We start from the raw sequence: 18,326 nt of genomic DNA, 5'->3' as shown, positions 1-18,326 counted from the left end.
TTTAAAAAATAAAGTATGGTGCAAGAATAAGTGAAAAAATTAGAGAGAGCAGACAGAAAAATACACTGTAACATCAGTAGGTATCTCTAATAGTGGAGCTATGGGTAATTTTAATCTTTTCTGTTGTTTTGTATTTGCACTTAACTAGAATGTATCAAAATAAATAACTACTTCAGTATAACAGAGAAAAAAACGAAATTACAAAATAGATAAAAGGAAACTACATGTAAAAAACTTAGAATATTTTAAAACACACTTAAATTTATTTTGCTCATAAAGAAGCTAGAAAATTACACTTATCACCTAACTTTGCAAAGTAAATACCAAGTAAAAAAATACATCCCTATGTGTAAGTAGGTCCTTCCATCATCAATAAAAAAATTAATCTTTTAGACATTACCCTTATGAAAATAAAACATAGGAATGTACCTCCTGATGACAAAAATACTTTCATGGTTAGGAACTCTGACTAGCAGAGAATCTAATTATCATCACATGCAGAGCATATACCCACATAAAATGCCACATGAAACTGAACTTGGGAGAAATAGCTTAGGAAAAGTAACTTTTTAAAAAGCCCCTCAGTAACAAATTATGTGTCCTATAAGTGGTTGCTGATTTCTAGTGAACCATCTTACCTGTTTTTCATTAGCCTCAGCTCTCGTTTGCGTGTGGCTTCTTCTGCGAGTTGCTGGGGGCTGTGCAAACTTCCTGGTGAGGCAGCCATCACTACTCCCTGTGGCAAAGCAGTAGTAGGAGCTCGGATCTGGTAAGTTGGCATGTCACCAGTGGCAGCTGCAATGAAACAATATTAAATGCTTACATAAACAATTGACAACTTGATATTTTTATAGAAAATTGGCCTGGAAATAACACTTCTTTTTACATGGCATAAGAGGTGATCATGGTAATGTTTAAGATGATTATTCTGAGGATTATGAAAATCTTAGATATCAAAGATCTTCAGCACTTGAAACACTGACATTTAGCACGCTCTACACATTTAAGGTAGAAAAGTGCACTAATGTGTTTTAGATAGGTTTTTATCAAAGGCTAAAGTAGAGAGACTTTTCAACTGAGAGTTTGTTGAGTCTGAAGTCAGTGGTGTGCTTATACAATGTTTAACAACCAGCTCTCTGGGGAAAAAAGCCCTGATCTGTACCATCTGTCAATTCCCATGATATAAATGCTTTCACCATGGACAATTCCAAGCTACCAATGTGACTTCACTGAATGTAGACTTGAGAGGGCATACACAGCAAGTAGCACAACGAACAGGTAAAATTGATGTAAATAACCTTAAGAGCATAGATAAAAAATTAGAAATGATGAGCTTTGAGTATTTATTAATAGTTTTTAGTGTAATTTATTTGTTAAGTGTGTATAGATAAATTAATAGCTTTTTTAAACAACCAGCTCACAAAAATCCTAAAACTTTAACAATTGGCTCTAGCAAATCAGTAGGAGCTGGCTCTAGCACACCACTGCAAAAATTTTAATTAAGGGATTTTCCTATACCCTATATTATGCCTGAAACAGTCACTGCATGTCTTTAGGTGCAAGTCCTATTACCAGAAGATAACTGAGGTACTAGAAGGAAAATAGTAGAGCACTATATTTTCATTTAAAAACAAAAAATAAGAAACAAAACAGCAAAGCTCTACTTAAAACTGGTCTCTCTGGGGAATGGTCATTTTTGTCTGTTTTAGGTTTCTTAGGATAATTATACATTTCTAAAGATTCATTTTTAAAAAAACACTTTCTAATTATAATCATATGACAGACAATATTTATTTAGTATTCAGATTGAATACTTAAAAGTCCCTCAGAGTATCCTAATTTATATTCAAAATGTGTATATCTACAACATACAATATACAAGTTACTGCAATAAACAGTTTCCTAGGAAAGACAGATGGATTTAAATGATCAAACACATTTCTACCACCAACATTTCAAATTTGAGAACATATGGTCCAGAGTTAATGTCATTTTGATGAGATATTACAAAACACATGCTCTCTTAAAACTAAATGCAATAGTTTTAAAAGTTATTAAATGCTATAAAAATTGGTCTAAACCAAATGCCAATCAAAATATGAAACACATCACTTCTATATTTCATTAAAATGTATTATGCCCATTGAGTAAGAACTGAAATTTTACTCAAAAGGGAGACAGACTTTTTTCATGTAAATGGAATATTATTACTGAAAATAGCCAAGCAATTTAAAAGATTAATCAAAAACTGATCTATGTGCTTCTTCTGGGGTAAATGCCAGGTTCCCCTCTACCCTCCTAGGCTCAAGGATTAGGTGAAAGAATAAAACACTAAAAATATGGCTTTGGGGAAGATCACTTAAAGGTCTCCATAAGATTAACATAAATATCATTTATAATGCTGTACTGCTTCTTCGCTCTATAATTTAAGAAACAATGGTGATAAGTAGTAACTGTGGTAAATATAATGATCACTAACAAAATCTCTATTAATAAACTTGGAGAAAATCCTAAATTTGTGACTATTTAAAAAACTGAATATACAGATGTCTCATTATATGTCACAGACAATTTTATAGCTTTGAAATATTTAGAAAGAGAATTTTAAAGTCAGTGATAAACTGTTAACTTACTAAAAATTTAAAAAAATATTTTAATCACATCATCAGAGGAGATAGAATGGAGCAAAGAATAACAGCTCTTTCCTCTTTTCTCTTTACCCACATCCAGGGAAGAAGGTTATGGGATAATAAAGGTTGAAACAATGGAACAGCTGGAAGCTACATGGGCTTTCTAAAATTGGAACAATAGTCAGTGACGAAGGAGTTGTTTCCGTGTCATCACGTTGACATTTGCAGGCAGCAGGGATGCAGACCTTGGTCTAGGGTTGTTCTTGCCAAAATCTGCTTACAAATAAGTGCAATAAAATTAATAGAAAGGTACAGAAGGGTTCATTATACTCTCTCTCTAGTTTTGTATTCATCTGCTTTTTTTCTGTACTTAAAGTTAGAGCAGGATGTTTATGTGATATACGAGTTAGTTTAAGAGTATTCATTTAAAAAAAAAAGAAAAAGAGAAAAGGAAGGCTGGGATATTTCACAGATGAAAAAGATATTTCATTCATTGGTCTTAGAACCAGAAATGGTTCTAAGATTTTGCCTGTTTCCAAAAGCTGAAGCCACCTTCAAAGGACCAAATTTGGCACCATGAAGAATAATAGAGATTCCAAAAGAAGCATTCTTAAAATATTTTGAGCTACAGCTCAGAGAAAATATCACTTTAAAATGGTAAGTTAGAAGGGATGATATATTTGGATGTATTAGTTCTTGAATGTTAGCTAACAGAGTTTTATCTCCAGTAAAATTGAATTATAGCTCATTAGTTCAAGCCAGAAAAATTAAGCAGTATAAATTAGCAGGAATTAGTATAAATTTCTGTAATAGCCCAAACACTCTATATGATGGTACAGTTCTAATGGTCACTGAATAAATATCAATAGATAAATTTCACATATCCAAATATGATCTTATTAGTAAATACATTAAAAAGATATGGGCAAAGAGAAGCTTGTGTTTTAAGGAAATCCAAATGTCAAAAAGTTTTATTTTTGAAACATTATAAAAAAGTTTATATATAAGAGTTAGCTTCAGTTTCCAATATTATGAACTCAGTGGTAATTCAAAACAGATTAGATACCTAGGATCACAGTTCAAAGAAACATCCTACATTTTTTGATGGCATGTTCTTATCTCTGTACTTACAAAGGCCAATTCCTGTTCCATCTAACCACTAAACGTGCCCAATTTTTCATTCTAACATTTCACTGTATAAATTATTTCTGAAAATAAATGGGTCATCAGTTGGGGTTTAAACTCATGATTAAAGGTATTTATAAAAAAAGATACATTAATTTAATTTTATGCTAAGGCAGAAAAATCTTTAGACAAGTCAGGGTATCTTTTTTAATCTTGGCATCACTGAGAATGTTGCACAGAACTTGGCATGTAATGGGTAAGTTTATTTGTACATTATGAAGTAAATTTTGAACTTCTCAGGGTTTTGCACAAGCCCATTGTCATTTGTAATTTTTCAAATAAGCAGTCTTATTATATAAGATTATTATCTATTATTATAGTTAAGTCTTTAACACTAAGACATGGAAAGCCCTAAAAGATATGTATTTATTCAAACTGGTCCCTCTTGATAAAAGGCATTATTTCCTAAATCTTCCCTTAGATACTAGTCTTCTAACGTGGCATTTTAGAAGCAGAAGAATTCTAGTTATGGTACTGTTTCCAACCATCTAATTCCTGACACGAAAAAAATGTTTTAGGTTTGGTATCAAATATTTCATGGGAAGAGAAAATTCCTAGAACTCTTAATTCTGGTCATTAACTTCATACCTCTCTTTGCAAGCTTTAAACACGGTACAGCAGAAAAAGCATGGGATTTGGAGTCTGGGTTCTAGTTCAGCTCTGCCACTTACCAGCCATGTGACTTGGGGCAAGTTCAGTTTCCTCATCTGTAAAATGGGGATACATTATCTCATTTAATACTCACAATAAACCCTGTAACATATGTCAAAGTGTCTAGCACAGTGCCTGGCACATGGTAGGCATTCAGCAAATGTTAGTTCCCTTCCTCTTCCCTTCCTTAAGTTCTGAAAGACAATGTTCCAAATTATGCTTATACTGTATTAGTTAAAAGGCATGTAACATCCATAAATATATTTTCCCCTAGAGTTTCCCTCCTTACAAACCTGAGTAATAGTATGATTGAAATGTATGGCTCTTACTCCTTATTTTATTTAGAAATATGCCTATTAAAAAACTTTTATAATTTATACTATATTTTATTGAATCCCTTTAGAGAATAAGTTATTAAAAGATAATATTATAAAATATCCTTTCCAATGTATATAATCATTTAAAATAGAACCGCAAAGGTAGAAAGAATCACAAATAACCAAATGATACAATCTCATCAGACAGGTAATAAGAAAATGGAAAAACTCCACAAGTCAAGGAGGTGTCTGTTTCTTCCTAACAAAGAAAGAAATAAGAAACCCGGCCAAATGCCTATCTCGATAGCTTCCAAAGTGAAAGTTTATCAACATGTCCAAATGGTGGTTATATTTGTTTGTTCATTTAGTTACTGAGAGCTCTGTAGTAGATACATTAATAGAACATTTTTATGTATGGCGCGCCTACCTTTATGTCATTTCAGTACGTGTCACTTATCCCAACTACATCTAAGTGATAAGCTATACAAATAACTCAGAAGTCATACTTAAAAGCAGGGAGCTCCAGGAGGCTGCTGACATTTTCACTTTTCTGTTTTGGTTCTCTCCCTCCCTACCTCCACACCAGTGCTCCTAATGCCAAATTAGGCTTGTCTTTGCTTGGTGTCTCACACTCTCAAAAGCTTTCCTTCCCCCATTGCTCCATTTTTTCCTGGAAAATTAAGCCCTCCATAAACATGACTATTTATGTACTGCTGAACATTTCAAATTTGTTACCAACTACCATATAACACATAGATCACGTAGAATTAAGTCCCTAAATAGTTTTTACTTTACGTTACACATAAGGGACCTTTCTGAGTTGTTTATTAAGTGAAAATCTTAGAGTAAAAAGTCTCTAAAAATGAGAAATTATGAATGTTGAAATTTAAAGTTCTATATAATACAACCAAATGCTCTATTGCCCTATGATAGTAATAATAAATACTTTAGGGGAAAAAAATCCACTTTGACTACTTAAAATGATGCTAACTTCATTTTGTATGTTTAACAGCAGTGTGTAGCATGCTCTTGTAACTCATCTAACATTAGCGTTAGCTTATCAGTGTCAGGTGAATTTTGAGGAGCAATGTAATAGGTATGAACCAGATAAGGGTCTGGAGAGCCAAACTGGTTCACCACTTGCTAGCTTTGTAAACTCAGAAGAGTCGTTCACCCACTCTGGTGCCATGTTCAGTTATATGCAAAGCGATTGTAATAATATCTGCCTTGAGTGCATCAGGGAGAGTGCACAGATAGTGCTTTTCCTTGTGGATATTTAGCTATGGTTTCCTTAGTGAGGCCTGTATTTTGTGGGTCTCGAAATCTGATAGTTTATCTTTGACAGCACGTACAACATTTGTATTTTATTTGTAACATTAAGTGATTTTTTAAATTTTAGTTTACATAAATGCAAAGTATTATTTTATTAGGCAATATATTCATATAGGCAAATAAAACTAGATAAATTATCCCAAATTATTTTCATTAAAATTTTTTTTAAAAATAGTGGGAAATTAGCATAACAGTAATTTCATACAGATTTGGAGTTTTATTGACACTTCAGGTAGATAAGTGACCCCTATGTTTTCACATCCAATATGATTCTAACATGTTTTGCTACCAATTTGATCCAAACTATTCTTTTATGTGAAAATTTCCAAACAAAAACCTTTCAAGTAGTTCCCTTTCATAAAGGTTAAATGTTTTGTTATCATATGTCAAATATTAACTAAGATACTATTTTCCAAATCTGAATAAGTTGGAATGTATTTAACAATTCAGATATCCAGGCTGAATACAACTTGTTAGAGTTTAGACTCAGAAACTAAAAGATTGTTAGGCTCCTAACAGTTTATAAATAAAGCCAAAACTGATTTCTAATAAAAATTTAATCTATATCCAACAAAATCAATAATATAATTCTAGAAACTATAAATATTCACTTTTCATACACAATTCCAGGACCCTATAGGTAAATGCTCCTGAAACCTTTTCCAGGCCTGTCCTCATTGTTAGCAGCCTGATTTTAGTCTAGACCAGTTTTTCAAAATGTAATTTGTAGACCACTGGAGGGTCATAAAATCAAATCCATGAAGGAAGGAAAGCTTTTCTAAAAAAGATATAGAAAAGTACGAGTACATTATGTATACTAAAGATAAGCATTATTTTTGAAAGTAGTTTTATATGTCAGGTACACAAAGACACAGGCCTACTGCATCATGATTTAAACGTGGGTCATGGTCAAAAAGTATGTGAGCCAATGATCTATATCAACCCACCCCCAAAAAAAGAAAGGAAATAAAATGTCTTTTCCATTTTCAAGTAGAATTGATTCTGTGAGAACTGACTAGATTTCCAAAAATAATGATTTCCAAAAGCACAATGAGATCTTGTATAAGTTTGACATTTTTAAGCTTCAGCATTTAGAAAATTTTAAATTGGAAAGGGTAGACTCGTGTATAAGCATTATGGTTAAAACAGAAAAAAATATCAAGTATGGTATTTTATTCTGTAAACATAAGTGTATAAAAATGTTCATTTATTTACAAGCAATGGTTAAAAATTTATGAAAAAGTTTACCTTCAACGTTCACTTTTAAATGTATTCTGAGTATATTCATTTTATTTTTTGTTATGATTCTCACTCATGCTTAGACAAATCAAGTGGTGAATTGGAATTAAAGGCTTAGTAAAAAAAGATATAAAACAACTAATCACTTTAAGAAAATAAATATAGGAACAAAAATGCAGTTTGGTTCTAACAATCATTAAACATGCAGTATTTGGGATTATTTAAGTCCATCTATATCTTATAAATTTGTTATTTGAGAGCTCCTGCACTCTATAGCATCCCTAAAACTTCACAAAAACTTTGAGAAAAACAAACAGTAGCGCCTCAAGATAATTTTAAAAACAATTTAATACAAGTGCTCAAGACAATGCAATGTTCCCACCTAAGAAGAGGACTGAGACCCATGCTCTGTAGAGGTAGATTGTGGGCAAGTTGTTTACAATCATCCATTCTTCATGAATTCAATTGCAAATCAGTACTGGGTTAGAAATCAGACACCAGTCAATAAACAAAGTTGCAAACACAGAAGGGCCATTAGCGACTAAGTCAAAACTATTACTTATAACTAAGAAAACCAAACCACGGAAAGAATTACGAGTACAGGTTTAAATAATGCTGCTTGGGGGCGATTTTCAGACAAGCGCTTCCCTGACTGCGCACGAGAGGGCACTGTGAGTCGCAGATCCTGCAGAACGATCAGGGTGAGGGCACACTGGCCCCTGAGCCCACACTGGCCCCTGAGCCCACCTCTCCCAGAACGTGAGGGCCTAGGAGGGGCACAGCCTAACCACGCAGGCTCTGGGCATCTGCCCACACACGCGGTACCGGCTCCCTAAAGCAGATACTTACCTGCAGAGAAATGTTAAAGTGAGGCTTACAAGTCAGGCTACTCAGTCCAAGAGCGATCTTGGAGACAGAGGCAAGCGGGGAGCTAGTTAACAACTTCAAGCTGTCAGCCGCACTTGACAGAGCGGAGAGGATCTGACTCAATCACAGCCTGACTCCGGGCTGACGTCAATGTGCAGCCCGCTTGGAGTTTAACTTTTCCACTTCCCCACCGAACCACGATTCCAGGAAATGCAATGACGTCAGCCCTTTGAACTCCATTAGAGGAACAGACCATTTTAGACACCGAGCAAAGAAACAAGTAGGCGCACAAACATCCCAACACGCTGGTCTGCTTTGGAACTACAACTATACACAGCAATAAAATCGGAAGCTTAATTTTTTACAACTTGAACAGTATGTTTAACTTGTAGCTGAACTGGATATGCAACAGGTTGCAGATGAAGTAACAGCTTATTTTAGGAGGGAGGAGGAAGAGAGAGAGGGAGGGGAGAGAGAGGGAAGAAGGCGGGGAGAGAGGGAGAGAGCGAGGGAGGGCGGGCGGGGGAGAGAGAATTACTGCCCTGATCGAGTAAGCAATACTGAACAAAGAAGCAATTACACTTAGATGTCTTAACAAAGCATGCTGACTATATTGATAACTTATTACTCCTCAGCTACTAGAAAATTAATACTTTTAAAAATACTCAGAGGTGCGTAAAATAATTTTTCTAAATTTCAAAAATAGTTTTGCAGAATTTAAATCCCTCTCTCAAGTTCTTACCTGTTTCATCTCCAGTTACTGCCATGATGGGCTTCTGCATGCAGAACTACCTTGTTTGCCCTATCACAGGTCAACATAAAGTGTTCCAACTAGCAAGCAAGTGCAGTTATGATAAGTGGCAGTATTGACATCACAATGACATCACTAGCCTATCACTGCCATCAATTTGCTTTGTCACAGACCAGCTCACTGAAACCAAAGCCCTATAAAAACCTTTCCTGTAATAAACTATCGAATGCTCTTGTTTCTCATTTTTACATAAAAACCTGTTGAGATGGTTCTGGCAAAAAAAAAACCCCAAAGTCTCATTAGCATTAAGTTACTTGTTTCTTATGGGGTTACTTTATTATTGTTCTGTCCAAGGTTTCTAGGTAAACAAAGGGGTCATAAGCCCTATAGATTTTTCGTAACTCAGAGAAAAAAATACTGGCGATTTAAAAAATAAACCAGTGACAACCAGCCCAGAGAGATGCTGTGAAAGACATAGAAATGTCTTTCACAGTCACTTTTAAATTCACCAAAAAATACCCAGCCACTTTTGTTCACTTAACACATTTCTATTTGCTATACCATAAAATCCAGCTGTTCCTAAAGATATGCAGAATTTGCTAATTTCACTTGAAGGGAATAGATACTGAAAATTTTTAATTCACTGTGCCAAATGTAGCAAGTTTTATATAACACTCTTCCATAAATATTAGATTGAACCATATAAACTTGCTGATATTTGACCTTTTTGGCCCCCAAAAATATCAATTTCATGTGGCTCAATCTATTATTTTACTAAATTAAAATTCCTTGAAAAGAATTATGATTTTAAAAACTTCTTAAATAAATAACAATTACTATTTGCTAATTTAAGAAAATATGTCCAATTTTATTTGGATAACCTAATGAAAGTTCACCACGTGTAGAGCTGGATCACTGTAGAAAATTTAACAATTGCAAGGTTAGACAAAAATTGGCAATGTTCAGTGGCATAGCAGACCACACCCTGGGGAAAAAAAGGATTTGCATCTCTATTGCACAAAAGTAAGTGATATGTCACTGAGACCTTTTACCTTTATCAGTAGGTTATACAAAGCCCAGTCCCTTGTATGATTAGAATTCAAGCTGACTTTAGGTTAATGAGAGGACATCCCACCACATTTTTGCCTTATTCCAAGAAGCACCTTTTGGTAAAAGCAAGGACTTTACACTCAGATGCTCAGGAGGTGAATGTCTGCGTCTTCAGTGTTTGTAGTGATTCTCCCCAGAGCACATGAACTGAAGACATCCTAAGAAAAGTCTAGGGATCACTCCAGATATCACCCCCATCGGAGGCTCCTTGAAGGACATTTTTTTTTTTTTTAAATCCCAGCCGCATCTAAGAGTTTGGATCTGAGAGTACTAGTCAGTTTTCTTTCAAAGTTCAGAAAGTTCAAATTGATTTTATTCTCATCAATTTTTTTAAATTGGCATTTAGGTGCTCAATAAATATTAGTGTAAAAAATGGGTAAAGGAAAGAGGGAGGTTGGTTGTATGATTACTGCTATTCATCAGTAAAGTCTTAATAAATTCCTTGTCAGATAAACTCAGTTAATCAGCACATAGAACTAACAACATTTTCATAGAGGAAGAGTATTTCGCTTTCATTCAGTAAATGGTTAGTGAACATTTATCACATGCCAGGGACTGTGCTAGGGACTAAGGACCCCTGTCCAAACAGGAGTTACCATCTAGGCAGGACACCAAGCGTCATGATACAGTGATCCGTACCCTGAGAGGGCGTAGCGGGAACCCACAGGAGGTGACCTCAGCCAGATGTGGACGTCGGAAGGCTTGCTGGGGAAGTGCTATCCAAGATGAAACTTGAACAATGAATATAATTGGGGAAAGTGTTCCTGTCAGAGCAGATGACTGTGTGAAGGCCCTGGAGAGGCATGTCATGTCACAGCAAATGAAAGATATGCAGCATAAGAGGGAGAAGTTGATAGGGAGGAGGCTGGTAAAGGAAGCAAGGCCTAGATCAAGCAAAGATTTGGGCCACGTTAAGGATTTTGACATTGTCAAAATTGAAGGGTTATGAGCAGGAGGCTGACATAATTAGACGTGAATTTTAGAAGTACCACTCTGAACTGTAGAATCGCAAATGTAATGGAGAAAGGGAAATGCTGGCATTTTGTTTTTAAAAAATATTAGCTCCTAGAATCATTGGGAGGGATGAACAAAAGAGAACCTAGCTGAACTTGCAGGAACAATTCCCAAAAACTAGGCCAAGAAGGGGGCTGTTGCCTCCAACATAATTAGGAAAATCAGGATGCTGCTCCACAGCTATCAGCTTCAGGCCAGCCACCTGGCACACAGACAGAGCCCGCCATGGGAATCCAGGTCAGAGGGGATAGCAGCCAAACTGGGATTATGACAGTGAGGGTAGAGAAGAGTGAAGAGACCTGTGATTTAGCTAGGAGGAAGAACAGTGGAGAAGGGGAAGGAGAATAAGGCATGACACCCAGGTTTCTGGATTGAAGCAACAGGATGGACAATATCCATTACTGAAATAGGGCAAGCAAAAGAAGTGGATTGAAGGAAATGAATGTGGCGTTTTGGATTTAAGGAGTTGGAGATGTGTGACGGACACTAAGTAGTAGCCAGCTGGAGTCTGGGGCATAGTAACGGTGAACTGAAGTGATGGGAAGAAAGGAGTTCATCAAGGGCCAGTACCCAAGTCAGTCAGAAGAATATAATCCTGAGAAACACCACTAACATTCAGGAGATGGGCAGAGGAAGATTAGACCAACAAAGGAGACTGAAAGAGAGGTAGGAAAGAAAGAAGAAAAAATGGTAAGAATGCAGTATCAGGGAAGTGAAACAAGCAGAAGTCAACAGTGTTAAATACTGCAAAAGGATCAATCAAGATAAGAACTGAGATCTCAAAAAGAAATTGCTGTGACCTTTCAATGGGATGATAGGGTGGAAGGTAGATAGAAAGACAAGAATGCCCACCAACCTGCTATGTTTAGTATAGAATGAGAACTCCTGGCTATCATTATTTTTAAAAAGAAGAATAAAAGGAAAGGAAAAGAGGAGGCAAGGCCAAGGAGAAAAAGAAAAGAATAAAGATGAGAAAGGAAGAAACAAAACATCTTATTTGTATTTCATATAAACATTCACACGGTATCACAGATAGCTTCACAAAGAATCAGCATATTATTAGAAGTAACTAGAGTTTAGCAAGGTTAATAGATAGAAGATAAACTTTTTAAAAAATCAATAATATTTCTCTAAACCAGCAAGAGCTAGAAAATGTAATAGAAAGGTACCATTCAAAATAGCAACAAAAACCATGAAACATTTAGGAACTGAACAAAGAATATAAAAGACTCTTTGAAGAAAATCATAAAATGTTAACAGAAGTTAAAAGAAGTTCTAAATAAGTAAGACATTCTATGCTTTGGAATATGTCAACATTATAAAGATGGTAGTCCTCCCTAATCCTTATGTGCTATTAGTGGGATTGTAAATTCATGCAGCCAATAGGGAAAACAGTATGAAGTTTCCTCAAAAAGTTAAAAATAGAACTACCATATGATCCAGCAATTCCACTTCTGGGTATTTATCCAAAGAAAATGAAAACACTAACTCAAAAACATATCTGCACCCGCATGTTCATTGCAGCTGTTACTTAAAATAGCCAAATATGGAAACAGCTTAAGTGCCCATCAGTGGATGAATGGATAAAGGAACTATGGTGCATATATATAATAGACTATTGCTCAGCCATAAAAAGGATGAAATTTTGCCATTAGTGATCACATGGATGGACCTTAAGGGCATTATGCTAAGCGAAGTAAGTCAGACAGAGAAAGACAAATACCATATAATCTCATTTACATGTGGAATTTTAAACAACCACCAACCAACCAAACTCATAGATACAATGAACAGATTGGGGGTTGCCAGAGGTTGAGAGTAGGGGGAGGGGAAATGGGCGAAGATGGTCAAAAGGTATAAACTTCCAGTTATAAAATAAATAAATCCTGGGGATGTGATATACAGCATGGTATATATTTCAAAGTTGCTAAGAGAGTAGATCTTAAAAATACTCATCACACACAAAAAAAGATAGATTGTAACTGTGTGGAGATGGATGTTAACTAGATCAATTGTGGTGATCACTTACTGTGACTTAGACAATGTTGAATCATCATATTGTACACCTGAAACATAATGTTATACGTCAATTGTATCTCAATAAAAAAAGACTTCAGTTCTCCTTTAATCTATAAAATAAAAAAGACTTCAGTTTTCCCTATTCTATAAATTAAATGCAATCTCATCATTGGTTTTATTATATTACTATTATTTCGAAACTCAAACTTATTCCAAACGCATATGAAAAATAATGGTTCACGAAAGCTAAATCAGCATTAAAAAAAAAAAGAGCAACTTGATCTGTGAGATAACAAACCAGCATAGTACTAGCATATAGAAAAAGAGACTCACAGTACAAAATAGAGAGTTCTGAGACAGATCCCAATATACATGAGAACCTCCTGTATAATTAATACTGCTCCATAAACTAATGGGGAAAGGACAAAAATCATCAGTAGGAGAAAACTGGTTCCATACGTGGAGAAAAAATGAAAATAGATTCCTACCTAATACTATGTTCAGAGGTGGACCTCAGGTGAATTAAGGACCTAAATGTGAAAAGCAAAACTATTAAGCTAATAGAATTTATGTAGGAAAACATCTTTGTTATTTATGGAAGAAAAAGAGTTCTTAAACTCCAAAAGCACAAAACTTGTGTATTATCAATGCAAAATATAAAGCAATTAAAAAACTCTCATTGTTAAAGTTTGCAGTGAATTTCCTACATTTAAAAATTAGAAGAAATGATTATTATTTATGATTATACATTTAGATATATAGAGTTCATGAGTATTGGAGAAATAATAGACAGTTCCCTAACTTGCGATGGTTCAACTAAAAAATTTTTAACTTTACGATGGTAAGGAATGCTATCTGCATTCAATAGAAACCGTACTTCGAATTGTGTTCTTTTCCGGGGCTAGCGGTATGAGGTACGATACTCTCTTGTGATGCTGCGCAGGAGCAGGAAGCCGCAGTTCCCATCGGCCACACCATCACGAGGGTAAACAGCTGATATTCTACAGTGTGTTCATTGTATGACATGATTTTGACCAGCTGCAGGCTAATGTAAGTGGTCTGAGCACATTAAGGTAGGCTAAGCTAAGCTATGATGTTCGGTAGGTTAAGTATATTAAATGCAATTCGGACATTGTATTTTCAACTCATGATGGGTTTATCAGGATGTAATCCCATCATAAACAGAGGAGCTTTTATAGTGAGAGGCTTTAATGTACATTTAAAAGAAAATGTTAAAGTATTGGGTAAATAGTATGAGTATTTTTTATACTCCATAAATGCAACCACTTCAGTTCTTCATACACCTTTATTACAGTCCACGAGAACCCCCAAAATACCTAGGAGTAAAGCTAATTTACAAGAGTTTCATCGATTATAATGGTTTTTTTTCCATACTTGGAAGACTTTCAAACTAAAATAACTGATATTATTCCCCTTAAAATTAGTGCTATATCATAAGTCCTAAGTAAACAGACCAAGAGGAATAGAATTAAACTAGAAAAGCAGGATTCTGAAAGTTGTATTAAACACATTGTAATTATTATAAGCACAATTGAACAAAATTAAAGTAATGCACAACTCAAATTTAACTGAAATCTTAGGTAACCCTAAAAGATTAGGGCTCTATCCCAACTGCTTTATTTCACTACTATCAGCTTCTAGAAGACAAAGAATGAGTACCTCAGAATTCAAATATACTAAGAATGGTCTAAAGAAAGAACAAAATCAGCAAATGTTTTGAAATAAAATGTCTACAAATTAGACTGAGTGTAACTGCTGGGGAAAGACCCAAATTCAGCGCAACATGGGTTAGATACTTAAATCTTCATAAATTAAATAATAAAAATAAATTAGGTACAATATTTATAACCCTCAAAATAAGGATATTTATTTAATTTAAAAAAATCATTCATGTTTCCAACTCTTTTTCCATCATGCTACTCTGAATTTAACCTTTCTTTAGAGCCAATAAAACCTGATAAAAATTGAAAATCATAGAATTTAACGTGTTAATAAACTAAAATATTTCTTCTTCGAGCCTAAGTGTCCCCCAACCCCAATCTACCTCCTGTATATTTCAGAAAACTATAAAATCACCACTAAGTGGTGGGATATAGTAATCCACAGATATTCTAAATGTATTAGATTAATATAATATACCTTGAACAACAACCTGGCTGCCTGGGACAAAGAACTGCTGTGTGCCATCAGCTGACTGTGCTGCATACTGTACAATTGTAGCACCTGGTGGAGGAGCTCCTGAATTTGTCATTGTTAATGCCTGTAGTCCCTGAACACCATCAGATCCTGGGTTAGAAATCTGGATTGCTCCACCTTGGGCTATAGCAACTTAACAGAAAAAGAAAAGAAATATTAGAAAATTTCAAGATTCATTTTTAATAATCCCATATTGGAAGAATAATATACTCTGGGTCTATTTATTACCAATATGTCTCATTCTCGGGTTACCCTTATTTCTCTAAGTTGAATTAATAAGGAGATCCTCCTTCACAGGAAAACACTAAAAAAAAAAAAAAATCAACATTTGAAAATATCTTATATTCATAACTGTTTGAAATACACAGAGCCTGTGGAGTTATCCTCCTCCCTGGTATCCATCCAATTAATTATTTAAGAGAAAGAGTGGAGATGCAGACAGGAAGCAAGTCCAGCTTCTTGATTTTCTCCATTCTTTCAAAATTTTTAAGATATGAACAGTATTCTTCTAACTTTTAAGAAATGGTCAGTGAAATTCCATTAAGCATCATAATTACAATAAATTTTACCTTCACTTAGCTAACTACTTTTCTAATTTATCATTGAAAGAAAGTAGCTTTTAATGGAATACATATTATATATTTTGGTTTTTAAAGCTCAAGTCTATAAAACTGTAGCCTTTACCACCCATTTTGAAGTCAGGAGAATCCTGAAATATAAAATGTTAAGTTGGAAAGGACCTTAAAAGGTAACTGTATTGAAACAATTTGTGCTACAATATTTACCTCTACCAAGTGTCTTGAATAACTAACTCAGCTAATGGCAACAAATAGGATTTCCTCTAAACACTGAGACTTGCCAGTCATGTTTAAAAATTAACATATTAACTGAAGGTTAAAAAAAAATAGTGTTGTTTTTAAATTTCACTGTAATAGACAAGTCTAAATATCTGAGAGTTCTGTATACTTTAACATAAAGGTTATAACTTTATGTTTTAGCTTAAACATTAGCGATTAAGTGGAACCAAGGACTACCTTTTTTTAAAAAAAAAAATATAAACTGGCTAACTAGATTTACAATAAAGATAAAAATAACATATCATCAGAATAACACAACACCAATAAATCAATGTAAACGTCTTACAGGAATGTTACAGTAGTATCTAAAATATATCCTGAACATTCCCAAGTCATTCCCTAACATTTTAACAGTATCTAAGCAAAGGACCACTTAGGTGATGAACTGATCCGATAAACTTATCAGAACTATTGCAAAGGGTTGCAACAACGAATCCTCAATTCTTTGACCCAAGTTCCTAGGGCCTAACACAAAAACATGGGTCATCATTTTTTCAGACTTCAACATAGATACATACTCTGCATTTTAGTTCATTGACAAACCAATATTAGAATAAGATTGATGGAAACTAAAGAATCAGTTACAAAATGTCAACAGCTGAGGTTGAGAAACTCTGATGTAATATCACTTTATCTGGCTCATCTAGAGCATTATATACACATTTTAAAAACAAGATTTCACCACAACTCTCCAAAGATTTCAAGGGTCTCAGGATTCACCCCTTACAATAAGAGTTTGAGAGAGATCTAACTATATCTACCTTCTTAAAAGAGAAGAAAAAGAAGAGATAATGCTTCCTTAAACCTTCATGGCTGACCATGTATAAATTTTATGTTATCATATATCTGAATGTGTATTTGCAAATGATAATTAGTTTGTTGTCATAGAAACAGTGCTTTGGAAAGAGTAAGCACAGGCAGTGTAACCACAATGTGTAAGAAGCACAAAGTCTAGTGTTAACCTAAAATTAAAAAACCAACATGAGAGACAACAAGCGTTTATTTGGGATCAAAGAATTGTAATTTGGTAAGCACAGATTCAGACAGAAACTCAAATAGTGTCTCAATTACAGGGTGAAAGTAGAGGTTTTTATGAGGAAAAGGAAAGGAATAATTATATGAAAAGAAGAAAAAATTCCTATTGGTGCTGATAAGCTGAGGTACTACTGGCTATACATGATTGCTTACTGACTCTATCTTCAGATAGAAGATCCACACAATCATCAATCCTTGTGATCAGACTGTCCCTGTTCCTGCAGACTTTACAAACAATTGTTCATAAAACAATTGTGGTCTGCCCAAGTCTAAAGAGCAAGGTGGGGTAGCGGGGGTGGGAGGTAGCGGTTCATCTGAAATGGCTGCTCCGGCTCCATTTTAAAACAGTTCTATTCATGTCATTTTTACACATTTTTTTTACATATATCATACACTCAATAAATATAAGTAAATAGTTATCATTTCCTCAAGACAGACTATATTGCAATCAACTTAAGCCACTTATGAATCTAGAAAAGTTAAATGAAGTATGGTTTCAAATTCTAATAATAGAGCTTAATTTTGAATGCCAATACAATCATCAAGCTAGTAAAATATGAGGTGAGAATAGTTGCTTTCAAGGATAGGAACCATGAAATAAGTAGATAACAAAGATCTTTGCTTTCTTTTTTCTTTTCATACTTTTTTTTTTTTTTTGACGTTTCTCCATAGTTGCAACCAAACTTATTTGCCTTCACAGTATGATAAGATGATAATATTAAGAATCTGTTCTTCTCATCACTTTATTTTCTGGTTAAGTCATTATATAATTAGATGTGAAAAACAAAAGCTAAATACACACACGAGCTGGCTCTAGGGGGAAAATATTTCTACTGAGAAGTCTCCTACTTAAGCCTAGCTTTTTTTTTTATAACAAAGGTGCTCTTGATTTTGGCATTATCAAATGACAGAGGACCTCCCCATTCCAAATGTTACCTCTCATCTGACAATAAACGAGATCTCTCAATGCTTCAGGATACTGGAAATAGCCTGTGTGTGTGCATATGTGTATTCAAAAGGTTTGAGAAAACTTTTTTAGGTTACAAAACGCTCAAGGATAGTAATAATATGTGTTTTCAGCAAGTACACATCAAAATAAATT

At 34.4% G+C, this 18,326-nt stretch overlaps 1 protein-coding gene across 22 annotated transcripts in view; it reads right to left on the bottom strand.

The window, feature by feature from the left end:
- Positions 1-18,326, bottom strand: part of CREM (cAMP responsive element modulator) — a 65,276-nt gene that overhangs the window by 5,180 nt on the left and 41,770 nt on the right. For 7 of the 22 annotated variants that reach the window (XM_039839790.1, XM_039839784.1, XM_039839787.1 and 4 more), the window contains 3 exons: positions 15,276-15,464; positions 4,487-4,522; positions 639-795 (listed from right to left, as the gene is read on the bottom strand). In XM_039839790.1, coding sequence (XP_039695724.1) covers positions 639-795; positions 4,487-4,522; positions 15,276-15,464 — 382 coding nt within the window. Of the gene's footprint in view, positions 1-638; positions 796-4,403; positions 4,523-8,203; positions 8,630-8,963; positions 9,227-15,275; positions 15,465-18,326 lie in introns of those variants that run through there. The other 15 variants (XM_039839788.1, XM_039839789.1, XM_039839807.1 and 12 more) reach the window with 11 other exon arrangements.

Source organism: Pteropus medius, unplaced genomic scaffold (assembly GCF_902729225.1).
Source record: "Pteropus medius unplaced genomic scaffold, Ma_sr-lr_union100, whole genome shotgun sequence".
In the NCBI taxonomy this organism is placed as follows: domain Eukaryota; kingdom Metazoa; phylum Chordata; class Mammalia; order Chiroptera; family Pteropodidae; genus Pteropus; species Pteropus medius.
This window is presented reverse-complemented; position numbering and strand designations above follow the sequence as displayed.